We start from the raw sequence: 12,158 nt of genomic DNA, 5'->3' as shown, positions 1-12,158 counted from the left end.
AAGGGCAGTGATAATAATTTTTTCTAGAGAACATTATTGGTGTGTGTCTATAGTGTATTAAACGTGGGACAGCTTACTTTGGGAAGATATTAATTGGCATAAAAAGTTTTGGAGGGCAACTTCCATGTCCAGGGGGCAGAGGTGTTTGTCCTGAAATTTGAAATAAAACTCCTTACACCAAGCTGGACGTGGCTCAAGCTTTATGTGATCCCAAGAAAAATTATAAAGATTAAATATCGGATTGACCTAAACCTTCAACGTAGTATGATGTCGTTTATTTTTTCTTTTCATTCAATAGGCAAAAACAAAAGCATTCTGTTCTGAGCTCTCCAAGGGAGTCCAACATTCGGAATTTATAACCCAAAACATGTCGACGAGCATCCTGCTCAGTTTTACAAAGCACGACTCATCCCCAGGCCTCTAAACCAGAACCGCCAGCACTGTCTGACGTTTTGTCTAAGAAGTGAATGAAGTGTTTGTAGTTCAGGCCTAAGCATGACATCTTCAGAATGCCTTTTGAAAAGCTGAATTTGACTTTTAGACTGGATGCATAAAGCTAACGAAACACCATAAATGCTACAAAACTGTCTGATAGCACGCGTCGTAACACCAGATGTAGATTTCAACTTACAGACCTGTGGTATTGTAAACCGTTCAAGGATTTACTTTCGCTTATAGCCTTTTCTGCTAGTACAAAAAGCGATTTTTGTAACAAAATGACACGAAAAACACATTTATTTTCCATGTTTATTTTGTTCCAATTAAATATAATTATATAAATACTATATTCACCTTTTAACTACAATAAATTTTTTTAACCTTTGAAAAACACGTACACCAACGACAAATAAATTATTAAACCCTTGTATACCAAGCTTGAAAAAGTAATGAACTCTCCAAACCTTACTGTGTACAGTTATATTTACATTAAGAATTGGTTCATGCTTTTAGCTGTGCGTATATCGAGTTATGGATGCACGCGGGAAGTTTGGAGAGCACGAAAGAAGCGTAAGAGTTGCTCGAGGCGATAGCCGACAGCAACTCTAGCTTCCTGAGTGCTCTACAAACTTCCAAAGTGCATCCATAACTCGATATACACACAGCTAAAAGCATGAACCAATTCTTTTATAACATAACGCCCACAATGTTGGTTAAAACAGCATTTTTTTCGAGCTTTGAAACACAAGAAATACAGCAATCGGCCTTTCCTAAAACCACAAAAATGTTATGGTTACCTTAACGCGCAAAAAAAAAAAGGATTGATGCGAAAGGTTTCATTGAAGATACTTGTAATATACAAAAAGAACGACTAAATGAAGAAGAAAAACAGCAAATAATTTAAGTTTACGGGATGATCGGAAAACTGACATTTAAATTTTATTCACTGTACGACATTACCGTAGGCTCGACACGCCAGTGAAGTTTGTACCTTTAAATCTTGGTCTGGTCCTTTTTACGTCAAGTCAAAACTTTTAAGATTCAACACTTTGAGCTTAATTTCGCCTCAGTTTCAGCATAGTATAGTCGAGTCTTCATGACAGCCGTGAAGCCGCAAACAATTAAGCTTACAATGTAAACGCTTGCTTTGTTCGTCTTGCACAAGGCGTATAATTTCCAGAAAATATATTGCTTCGAATCTTCCCGTAAAACTTGATTGTTTTCACAATTTTCCAGGACGTATAGACGACTTTGGAGGAGATTGTTCGAGAAAGTCATCGAAAGAAAACTATCTTGTTCGCTCTCAACTCAAGAAATGAACACCGCACCACAAATTTTCCCGGCTTTTCGCACTATCACTTCGTTTACGTCAAAATGAAATGTCCAAGAAATTTTAAATAAAACAATTTTCCGTTCGATATGAGAGGTTAAAGTCAACTCGGAGTAAACGATGGGAACTCGCAACTATAAAACTCGACTTAGCTAAAATGCAAATGCACACGTCATCTTATATACGCACGGCCGTGCGCAGATAAAGATTTATACCATGATCGCTCAATAGGAATTAGATAGGGCTTGCACGCGCGCTATGTTATAATTTCTTTTCGATGCTAGTTGGTTATGAGAGTTTGATGGTACAGTGAAATCCCAAATTTTCCGATCTCTCGATAATTCGAATCAAAAGTTGTTTCACTTTAATTTGCTTCACTCAGTTGAACACTGCATATTTACCGCCAACGTCTCGAACTTCCGATTTCTTGAACCAACTTTCCACCGTATTATACGAAATATAGATTACTTCATAGGAAGTGCGATGTACAGTTTTTTATTTACCACTGAGTTGCAAAACTATAGAAAAACGAGCGAGTAAACAAAGCGAACGATTGAGTTTTCCAAAGTTTTCCAACGAGTAAAAAGTAATAAAAACATACAATTGTTTACCGTCGAACGCAAATATCAATTCGCTGTTTTCACCGTTCCCATAATACATCTTGTTTACCCCCCAAAATTTTTGCATAAGCATTGTTTTCAATTTCTCTTGGGATTTACAGTGACGTGCAATCGTCCCCAGAGAAATTGAAAACAATGCTTATGCAAAAATTTTGGGGGGGTTATTTAAATAAAACAAGATGTATTATGGGATCGTGAAAAAAGCGAATTATCCGCTAGTTGCCCTGTAATTGGAATCTTCATTGTGACGTGTTAATTAGACGCGCTCATTACCAATTGTTCATTTTCAGTCAAGTGTTCGCTGAGTGCAGACGTGTTTTCGCCGCTCTCGACAGTCGTCAATTCGCGATACGAAAGTTGAAATTTCAACAAGATGAACGAATCAAATGAAGAAACAAAAACTACTATCAAGAAATCATGCAAAAAAGAGGTAAGAAAAAGCTTACTGTTTGCTTAAATTTACAATGAGTTATTTTATCAGCATTCATCTTCTATGTAATTTACCAATTAAGATATTAAAACTAAAAGATCATTAAATGTGACAAACAACACGCACACGCAAGCTTAAACGAGCAGAACGCGCACACCAACGCCCAAGCTTAAAACAACTGCGTAACACCCATGCCAAATTTAACATGCACGTTCGCGCACACGCTTAATGTAAACACACGTTGAACACAATTAAAGCAGCAAGAACAGCCCTAGCATGCGTGGCCGGCGTTCAAAAGGGAAGAAGGGGATTTCGAGCGCGAAGCGCGAGGTGCGAGGAGAAAGCACACACGCTCACCCGCTCACTCGCACGAACCACCCTTGTACGCATACTAATACTAAGGTCGGATTCATAGTCAAATTTCGTCTTTTAATTGCAAGTTGCAGTCACTTAATTCGCTTTTAGAAACTCGAAATTTGATGGGATAAATGAATTAAAGGAAAAATCGAGGCCACAACAAAGGAAACAAGTTTAGTTTTGGTTTTAACTTCTGATTGGTTGAGAAAATGGCACAAGTTTTTACTATCATTATTTTTATTTTTTTTTTCTTAACTAATTTAGGTGGAATACCTGTAAACTAGCTGGTGTGATATTTCTGCAATGTCACACCTTATTGCTAAGCATATGACACATTAAACGACTATTGTATTGTATTGTACTATTATTGTGATGTTGCTAAGTTTCTATGTTATTGCCATACATTAACGCTTGTTCCATTTCAGCACTGTGCGTTATTGCATGACGATGGTACATTAGAACAACCTTTAATGAGTAACACCATTATGGAGGCTGAGGAAGCTCTTGCAGTGAGACCCTGGCAAGGATTAAGAGGTATGTCCTAAGTTAGTGGTAGGTGTTTATCTATGGCTTTAATTTTATTTTGGATCTGCAAGTTCACCTACATATTTGACAGCAAATATGAATGGAAATACAGTAGATTCCTGATTTTAAAAACATCCGATGGCTCGGGTGGCGGGGGGGGATGTCTTTGGACATTTTTGAAATCGTTCGGCCAGTTATGAACTAAATACGCCCAACCTGCTCAAAACGCTACATGCAGCATGAAGGTTTGCATTATTCCCACTAGTATCACATGTTATGAAATTTCTGCCTGGGCCTGCGCACAAGACCAAACTTGGGGATGGGTTTTGGGTCAGAAACATTTTCGTCCACAGAGTCCAAGATCCTTCTGGTCTGCACCACCAAGGATCAAGACCTCTGGCTGGCTCCAACATTGGAAAAACATTGTCTAATCTGACATATCTGATTGGCTGTAAAAAAAGAACGAGAACTCTGCGCATGTTCACAAACCGGGACAGGCCAGTGGTCTTGATCCCTGCTGCACACTAAAAGGATCGTGGGCGAGAAAGTGTCAGAAAGTTTTTACTGTTTCGCTGATGAGGTGTTTCTATTCCTGATGGATGCATTGATCGCACTGTACTGGCCGTATAACTGCTTCCACATTGAATGGATGCACAACTGGGGCTGAAGTGAACTAACATTAAACATAAAGGTTCCACCGTGACCCACGTACATGTGTAGCATACAATAAAGCGGATCAGTAAGTTTTGTTCATTTCTAGTCGATTTACATAGCATGTGGCCTATTGTTATGACTTACCAGTATTTACAGGGTACTTCTAGGCTAATATCAGAATACCTAGTGAAAGGGTTTCCTCTCTTTACCGATGTTACTTGCTTCTTCCCTAAACAGAAAAGAAAAAAAGCATTGATTAGTGAAAGTAAAATCACCGAACGTTTCAATGATATTGCTCAATACAACCATCATTTAATAACAGAGACAGTTTCCTCTGCAGGTAACATCAGCATGCCCATTGAAGAGGTTTCCCCCCTGGATGTAAACAAGTCTTCTGAAGCTCTAGCTACAGTAAAAACCTTTCACGTGTGTGAAAAGGATTTAAGTGAAGTCACCTGTGATGTTGGTGAAATGAGTGACCATTCGTTGGCAGTGACAGGTTCCTCTGATGCTACTATCAGCATGCCCATTGAAAAGGTTTCTCCGCTGGATGCACACACGTTTTCTGAAGCTACCGAAGCCACATGTATCGTCTGTGTGAGTGAAATGAGTGAAGTAACCCGTGATATCGGTGGAATGAGTGACCATTCATTGGCAGTGACAGATTCCTCTAATCTGGAACAAACTTTAATGAGTAACAACAGTACGGAGGCTGCAGAAGCTTTTGCCGTGAGACCCTGGCAGGGCTTAAGAGGTATGTCCTAAGTTACTGTTAGTTGCATGCTTATCTATGGCTTCAATTTTGTTTTGGTTCTGCAAGTTTACTGACATATTTGGCAGCAAATATGGATGAAAATGCAGTAGAATCCTGACTTCCAAAAGTCTCCAAAGGCTGCAAAATTTGATTGCGAAAACAGAAGCTGGAGAATACGGGGATCAGGGAAGAAAATAACGTTTCATCCAAATTGCTGGAAGGTTCGAGGGTAAAAAAAAAATGAATGTTTCAGGGGTGGGGGAGGCGGCTTTTACTCCTTTGCACTGAATTTTCAAAGTGAATGATAAGTAAAAAGCACTTTGTGGACATTTTTGAAATTTTTTGGCCAGTTATGAGCTCATTAAGCTCCAACCTGCTCAAAATGCTACTTTCAGCGTGATGACTTGCCTTTCTTTCCACCAATTTCGCATTTATGACATTTTTGCCTGAGCTTGCGCAAATGACCAAGGTTGGGGATGGTCTTTCGGGTCAGAAACATTCTTGTCCGCAGAGTCCACGATCCTTCTGGTCTACACTAGGGACCAAGACCTCTGGCTGGCTCCAACACTGGAAGTCCGCGACTCACAGGCTCATTGTCCAATCTGATTGGCTGTAAATACAGAACGAGTACTCTGCGCACGCTCAAAAATCGGGACATACCAGAGGTCTCGATCCCTGGCGCAGAGCAGAATATTTAGAAGGATCCTGGACGAGAATGGGTCAGAAAGTTATTTTCTGATAAAGGTGTGTCAATTCCCGATGAATGCATTGATCGTACTGTACTGGCCATATAACTGCTTCCACTTGGAATGGATGAACAACTAGGGCTGAAGTGAACTAACATTAAACTTAAAGGTTCCACCGTGACCATGCAATATAACGGATCAGTGAGTTTTGTTCATTTCTGGTGGATTTACATAGCCTTTTTTTATTATGTCCGGACAGCAGTGAAGGGGTACCCCAAGGTTAACATCAGCACGCCTAGTGAAAGGGTTTCCTCCCTTTCCAATATTACCTGCTTATTCCATAACCAGAAGAAACAACTAAAATTGATAAGTGAAAGTAAAATCACCAAACGTTTCAATGATATTGCTCAATGCATCAATAACGTTATGACAGAGACAGTTTTCTCTGCAGTTAACATCAGCGTGCCTATTGAAGAGGTTTCCCCGCTGGATGTACAAGACGAGTCATCTGAAGCTGTTACAACAGTAGAAACCTTTCACCCGAGCGAGGACGACATCAGTGAAGTCATCTGTGAAACTGGTGAAAAGAGTGTCCATTCATTTGCAGTGAAAGGTTTGTCCTTGTTGGATCGACAAGAATCAACTGAAGTTGTAGACACCGAAAAAGCCAGTAGCATCAGTGAGAATGAAATCAGCGGAGTGACCTATGACTATGGTGAAATTAGTGACATGTCCTTGTCAGTGGCTGGGTCGTCTGCAATAAACATCAGCATGCCCATTGAAATGGGTTCCTCACTGGATTTACATAAGTCAAGAAAACGGAAGAGACGCTGTGAAAACTGCCTGGATGAAGATTCTATTGAGCCATTAATAAAACGCAGACGGCTATTGAACATTGAAGTGTCTTCTGTTTCTGCATATTCCAATGGTGAAATGGGTTTAAAGTATCCTGAGGGAAATTCTTTAGAGAAACATATCTCTTCCGGGCATACACTGGCATTAAAAGAGTCTTTTGAGGCTAACATCAACATGCCCACTGAAACAGGTTCCTCACTTGATGATGAAATGAGTGACCATTCATTGGCAGTGACAAGTTCCCCTGTTGCAAACGTCAGCGCGCCTATAGAAAAGGATTATTCACTGTTTGTACAGGAGTCATTTCAAGGTGTTGCTACCGAAGATGCTGGTAACCTTTTCGAGAATGAAATCAGTGAATGCAGTTGTCTAAGTTGTGACCATTGGATGGAAGTGACGCAGTCGTTTCCGCCTTACATCAGCATGCCCGTTGAAAAGGTGTCTTCATCGAACGAACTCGAGTCATCTGATCTTGAAGCAACAGTAGAACACGTTCAAATGAGCAAAAACGACATCAGTGAAGTCACCTGTAATAATGGTGAAATGGGTGAACATTCGTTGGCACTGACATGATCCTTTGCAACCAACGTCAGCATGCCTATTGCAAAGGTTTCCTCGCTTGATGTACACGACTCATCTCAAGCTTTTGCTACTGAAGAAGATGTTTACATTGCCGAGAATGAAATCAATGAATGCAGCTGTGTAATTTGTCAAATGAGTGACCATTGTTTGGCAGTGAAGCGGTCATTTTCACGTTTCATCAGCATGCCCATTGAAAAGGTTTCGTCGCTGGATAAACTTGAGTCAACTGACGCTGCTGCTACCAAAGACATATGTAACATCAGTGAAAATGAAATCAGTGAGGTTACCTGTGATATTGATGGAATGGGTGACCATTCATTGACAATAACAGGGTCCCCTGTTGCTTACGTTAACATGCCCATTGAAAAAGTTTCAACGCTAAATATACACAAGTCATCTGAAGCTGCAGGTACCGAAGACACAGGATACATCTGTGAGAACGAAATAAGTGAGGTCACCTGTGATAATGGTGAAATGAGTGACCACTCGTTGGCAGTGACAGGATCCTCTGCTACCAACATCAGCGTGCCCATTGAAAAGGCTTCCAAACTGGATGTACACGAGTTTTCCGAGGCTGTTGCTACTGAAGAGCTAGAGGCCAGCGGCATTGGTGGAAATGAAATCAATGAATGCAGTTGTGTAATTTGTAAAGTGAGTGACCATTGTTTGGCATTGACCCGGTCGTTTTCACGTTACATCAGCATGCCCGATGGAAAGGTTTCTCCACAGTATGTTCACGAGTCATCTGAAGCTGTGGCTGCCAAACAAGCCAGGAACATGGGTGAGAATGAATTCAGTGAATACAGTGAGGTTTCTTCACTGGATGTTTACGAAGCAGCCGAGGCGAGAAATGCGAGGCAAAGGAAGCGGAAGAGAACCTCAGTAAAGAACGTGGATGAGTTTGTCAGGCAGTCTGAAAATTTCATTGAGCCATTGCGTAAATCGAAAAAGCAGTTCAACATTGAAGAGGCTGCTGTTCCTGCATTTTCCAAGGATAAACTGTGTGGCAATGAAACAGTGGAGGATGAGGGCCATCAATCTGACTCTAGTCAGGTTTTTACTTTTTTAAAGCTTCCATATCATGTACCTGTCAATTCTCAAAAGGGTGCTCTTCCTGCGATTTCCAAGGATCAACTGTGTGACAATAAAGAAGTGCAGGATTGCAGTTATCAATCTGACGTCAGTCACGTTTCTGCTTCTTCTAAGTCGCTATTTGATGAACATGACAATAAAAAAGAGGCTGCGACTCCTGCATTTTCCAAAGATGACCTGTGTGGCAATGAAGTAGTGAAGGATAACAGTCATCAATTTGACTCCAGTCACGTTTCTGCTTTTTCTAAGCTGCCGTGTAATGTACCTGTCAATTTTAAAGAGCCTACTGTTCCTACAGTTTCCAGTGAAACTATGGAGAAAGACAATCACAAATCTGACTCTACTCACGTTTCCGCTTTTTCTAAGCTGCCATGTGATGTGCCTGTCAATTTTGAAAATGTATCAGCGTTGTGCGCTAAGATCAAGACTAAGGATGTGTCTGTTGGAGTCCTGGCCTCTGATGCAGACACACCTGACACAACTGGTTTTGTTAATTACTGTCTGAGGACTGCGTATCAACTTCTGTTTGGTGCCGTGCGCCAGGATCCAGTTGGTTCCATTCCTCTGGAAAGCAGAATCCATCAACCTCAGGTAAGAATACATTTGTTATCGCCACCGGGTTTTTTCTGACGTTTTTTGCCTTATAATTGTTTTCTTTTGTTATAGGTTATTTAAAATACAATTAGACACTTAACATGGTTAATACATGCTGGCAAAAAACCCCAACTTATAAAGAACTGGTTGACAGGGTTTAAAAATAACAATTTATTGGTTTTGTATTACAGGAGCCGGGCACTGCACAGACGTCTCAATCGACCAGAGCTCGCCGAAGACGAATGAAGAGAGTGTGGAACGGAGAAGCCTTTGTTCCCATGGTATGCGTATAAGAATAAGTTTTTTCGCTTTCTTTATTATTTACACTAACTAATCACGAGCTGCATTCGCACAAGACCCAATTTGTGTTTAGTCGGAGTACAAACTGAAAAATGTTTCACTTCTTAAAAACAATTATAAAGATTTGATGCTAGTGCTTAATACAGCATAAATTATAAAATCATAAATAGCACATGTCTGGAAAAGAACAATTTGCGTGAACAATACAATTAATTTCAGTTCATTGAATACACTAGCAAATTATGCCAAAAGGACAGATTTTTCCCTTAATCTTTGTAAAGATAAATGTGTATTACAAATACGCCCGTTACAACAGTACAACAGTACAACGCGCAAAGACCAGACTACAACACTGGGAGCTTCATGGCCTTTTCTTTACGATATTTTGTGCCTGTTCAAAGCAAATAGAAGCTTTATGTTTCCTTTACACTGTTTATGCCACAGGTTCAAAAACGGGGACGAAACATTCCCTATTTGCGGAGGCTACGACCAAGAAGACAATAAGACCAGGAGCAGGTCGTCTCCGGTCATGGCAAAATGTCACGCAAGCCATGAACATTTTTTTTATTTTTTTTATTTTTATTTCAACATGATTTGTAAATAAGCAACATCTTTCTGCTTGGTAAGCGGGTAAAAATAATTTAAAATGGGTAAAAAGCAAAAGAAAAAACAAAAAATTTCAAAAGAATAAAAAACATTTGTTTTTTTCAAAAACCTGACTAAAATCCTAACCCACTCACCCTCCTACCAGTTAACCCTAAACCTCTAACTCACTAACTCATTAACCCACTAACCCTCTTACCTCCTTACCCAACCCACTAACCCCAATATCCGCTACTGTTAAACCCACTAACACCCAAGCCTTCCTTTACCCTATACTTTCCTGAATTGTCCATTACCCCAACACCCTTTTTACAAACGTTCCCGACCCCTCAAGTCTCCCACTATCCACAAACCTCCCAATTTCTTCAATCCCCACCAAAACCATTGTCCCCGCAACCCTGACCCTTCCATTACCACAATTCCAACTTTTACTCTCCTGAAACTTCCCAATTCTCTTAATCCACAATACCAATTTAACAACCACGTACATGAATGCATCTCCCATTACCCAATCCCTGTATCTACCAATATCCCTTCCCCAAACACTCTAACTTTCACAACCCTTACTATTCGTGTACCCTGCAATTCACAAACTCACACTACTACCAATTAACCACTAACCACTAACTCTACTAACCATAGCCTAAAATCTTCGACTTCCAAATTATCCAACGCTTACTATTCCTGAACCCTACTATTCCCAAATCCACACTTCTTATAACTAACGAGTAAACACTAACCCTACAACCACAAACCATCAACTCTCGACCAACGAAAAAAAAATCAACATAAATCAATTCAAGTAAGAAGTATTAATAAAAAAACTCAAACACAAAATGAAAAACGAAATCGAAAGTTTAACTAGTAGAAATATACTAACAACGTTTTGTTTCTACCTGTAAAAAAGAAAAAAAACTGTCAGAACACCTGAAGACAATCCTGATTAAAAGTTTCCTTACTGTCTTCAGGTGCTTTGGAGGAGTACAACAATTTAAAAACAAATGAAAACAAGCTCATCCAAGCAGAAATGATGTTGAAGAGATAATAATTCTGGACAATGTAAAACTGGCAAAGAGGGAATTAAACTGTGCATTCATTTTTCAACAGTGTTTGTCAAATCTCTGAATAATTAGCTATATTATATTCATATTTTGCATTAATGTTTGAGTCCTGATATTTACATTCAACCGGGTTACCAAGTAGTTAGAAACTACACCTGCCTATGCACCGCGCACACCTTATTTCTCTTGCTATTCTCAAAGACATAACATTTGGCTTTGTCATATCAAAGAAGCTATACCTCACATAGATGGCTACCGGCGATATCTTAAAATTACATACGAAACAGAAGCAATACTAAAAAACACCTCCGAAGAAATGGAAACTTTTGTAGGGGACAGACCATTAGAAAATTTATCGGGGGTGGACAAAATCCAAAAAAACATTGTGGTGGAGAAAATGTCAAAAAAAAATTCATGCATCGACCCTCACAACTATTTTCCAGCCATCCCCCCAAAAATTGCAGTAGTTTTGACCGTCCCCCCCCCAAATATGCTACAGAGCCAATGGAAGAAAACACAATTCGTCCGAGCTGAAAAATTCCCACCATTCCCTAGAACTTATCTAATGGTCTATAGCTCACATAGCTCATCATCATCATCATCATCAGCATCATCTCCTTTATTTAAACACAGATAAGGGTTTATAGACTAGATTTGGAGAATTAAGAGACAAACTTAAATCAAAGCTCTTTGGGTAAAAGGTACAATCTCTCTATAAAAATACACCCGGATGTTGTCTACGTTTGTACATAAATACAAATGTATCTCGTCAAGTCCTGTCAGTACTTAAACGTTCGCCAATCCATGAAGGATAATTCAGCAAAAGAAACTCTTTGCTGTGTACTCTTTCAACCGTTCTCATTGGTGGAAACAGCTAATGTTTGCACTTATTTTGCAATAGAGTTCAACTATATATGTTGTGGTTATAGCGTTTAAAAACACTGAAAGGAAATCGTTTTCAATTCTTTAACAACGATTTGTTTAAATTAAGCTGAGAAGCATTTCAGGCGTCAAATATTATACACTTTATGTCTGGTCTCGAGGGAAACAGTTAGTTTCGTTTTCCCGAGAGCCTCAATGTTTGTCTCGGGAAACATCGAGACTCGAGGGAAAACAAAACTAGCTGTTTTCTGAGGAACCAGACATTAAGTGCTTTGTTATACATCCAAAGGATGAACAAATTAAACAAACGAACGAACAAATTTAGCGTTAGCAACAGCACGCCTGAGCAGGGCTTTATTTCTTCTATAAAATACTGCAAATGTACGACAAATACA

The 12,158-nt window shown here is 39.6% G+C and overlaps 2 protein-coding genes across 3 annotated transcripts; both read left to right on the top strand.

The window, feature by feature from the left end:
• Positions 1 to 2,666: 2,666 nt before the first annotated feature.
• Positions 2,667 to 7,222, top strand: LOC144661930 (uncharacterized). Of its 2 annotated transcripts, none has more exons than XM_078522644.1 (4): positions 2,667 to 2,818; positions 3,601 to 3,709; positions 4,695 to 5,108; positions 6,246 to 7,222. In XM_078522644.1, exons 1-4 carry the CDS (start codon positions 2,762 to 2,764, stop codon positions 7,220 to 7,222), a joined length of 1,557 nt encoding a protein of 518 aa, XP_078378770.1. In that variant the 5' UTR covers positions 2,667 to 2,761. The 2 variants fall into 2 exon arrangements, with proteins under 2 accessions (XP_078378770.1, XP_078378769.1); XM_078522643.1 differs by having other exon boundaries at positions 4,683 to 5,108.
• A 21-nt stretch (positions 7,223 to 7,243) lies between these two features.
• On the top strand, positions 7,244 to 10,924 carry LOC144661929 (uncharacterized). Its single transcript, XM_078522642.1, has 3 exons — positions 7,244 to 8,914; positions 9,109 to 9,198; positions 9,662 to 10,924. Exons 1-3 carry the CDS (start codon positions 7,244 to 7,246, stop codon positions 9,719 to 9,721), a joined length of 1,821 nt encoding a protein of 606 aa, XP_078378768.1. The 3' UTR covers positions 9,722 to 10,924.
• Positions 10,925 to 12,158: the final 1,234 nt, after the last annotated feature.

Source organism: Oculina patagonica, chromosome 8 (genome assembly GCF_052425735.1).
Source record: "Oculina patagonica isolate OP01 chromosome 8, crgOcupat, whole genome shotgun sequence".
Lineage (NCBI taxonomy): Eukaryota > Metazoa > Cnidaria > Anthozoa > Scleractinia > Oculinidae > Oculina > Oculina patagonica.
This window is presented reverse-complemented; position numbering and strand designations above follow the sequence as displayed.

Bases quoted from the DNA above. Each gene is read 5' to 3' on its own strand.
- LOC144661930 (XM_078522643.1), top strand. From the start codon at position 2,762: ATGAACGAATCAAATGAAGAAACAAAAACTACTATCAAGAAATCATGC. The intron at 3,710-4,682 runs GTATGTCCTAAG...TAACAGAGACAG, and splicing joins ACCCTGGCAAGGATTAAGAG to TTTCCTCTGCAGGTAACATC. The intron at 5,109-6,245 runs GTATGTCCTAAG...TTTTCTCTGCAG, and splicing joins ACCCTGGCAGGGCTTAAGAG to TTAACATCAGCGTGCCTATT.
- LOC144661929 (XM_078522642.1), top strand. From the start codon at position 7,244: ATGCCTATTGCAAAGGTTTCCTCGCTTGATGTACACGACTCATCTCAA. The intron at 8,915-9,108 runs GTAAGAATACAT...TTTGTATTACAG, and splicing joins GCAGAATCCATCAACCTCAG to GAGCCGGGCACTGCACAGAC. The intron at 9,199-9,661 runs GTATGCGTATAA...TTTATGCCACAG, and splicing joins GAGAAGCCTTTGTTCCCATG to GTTCAAAAACGGGGACGAAA.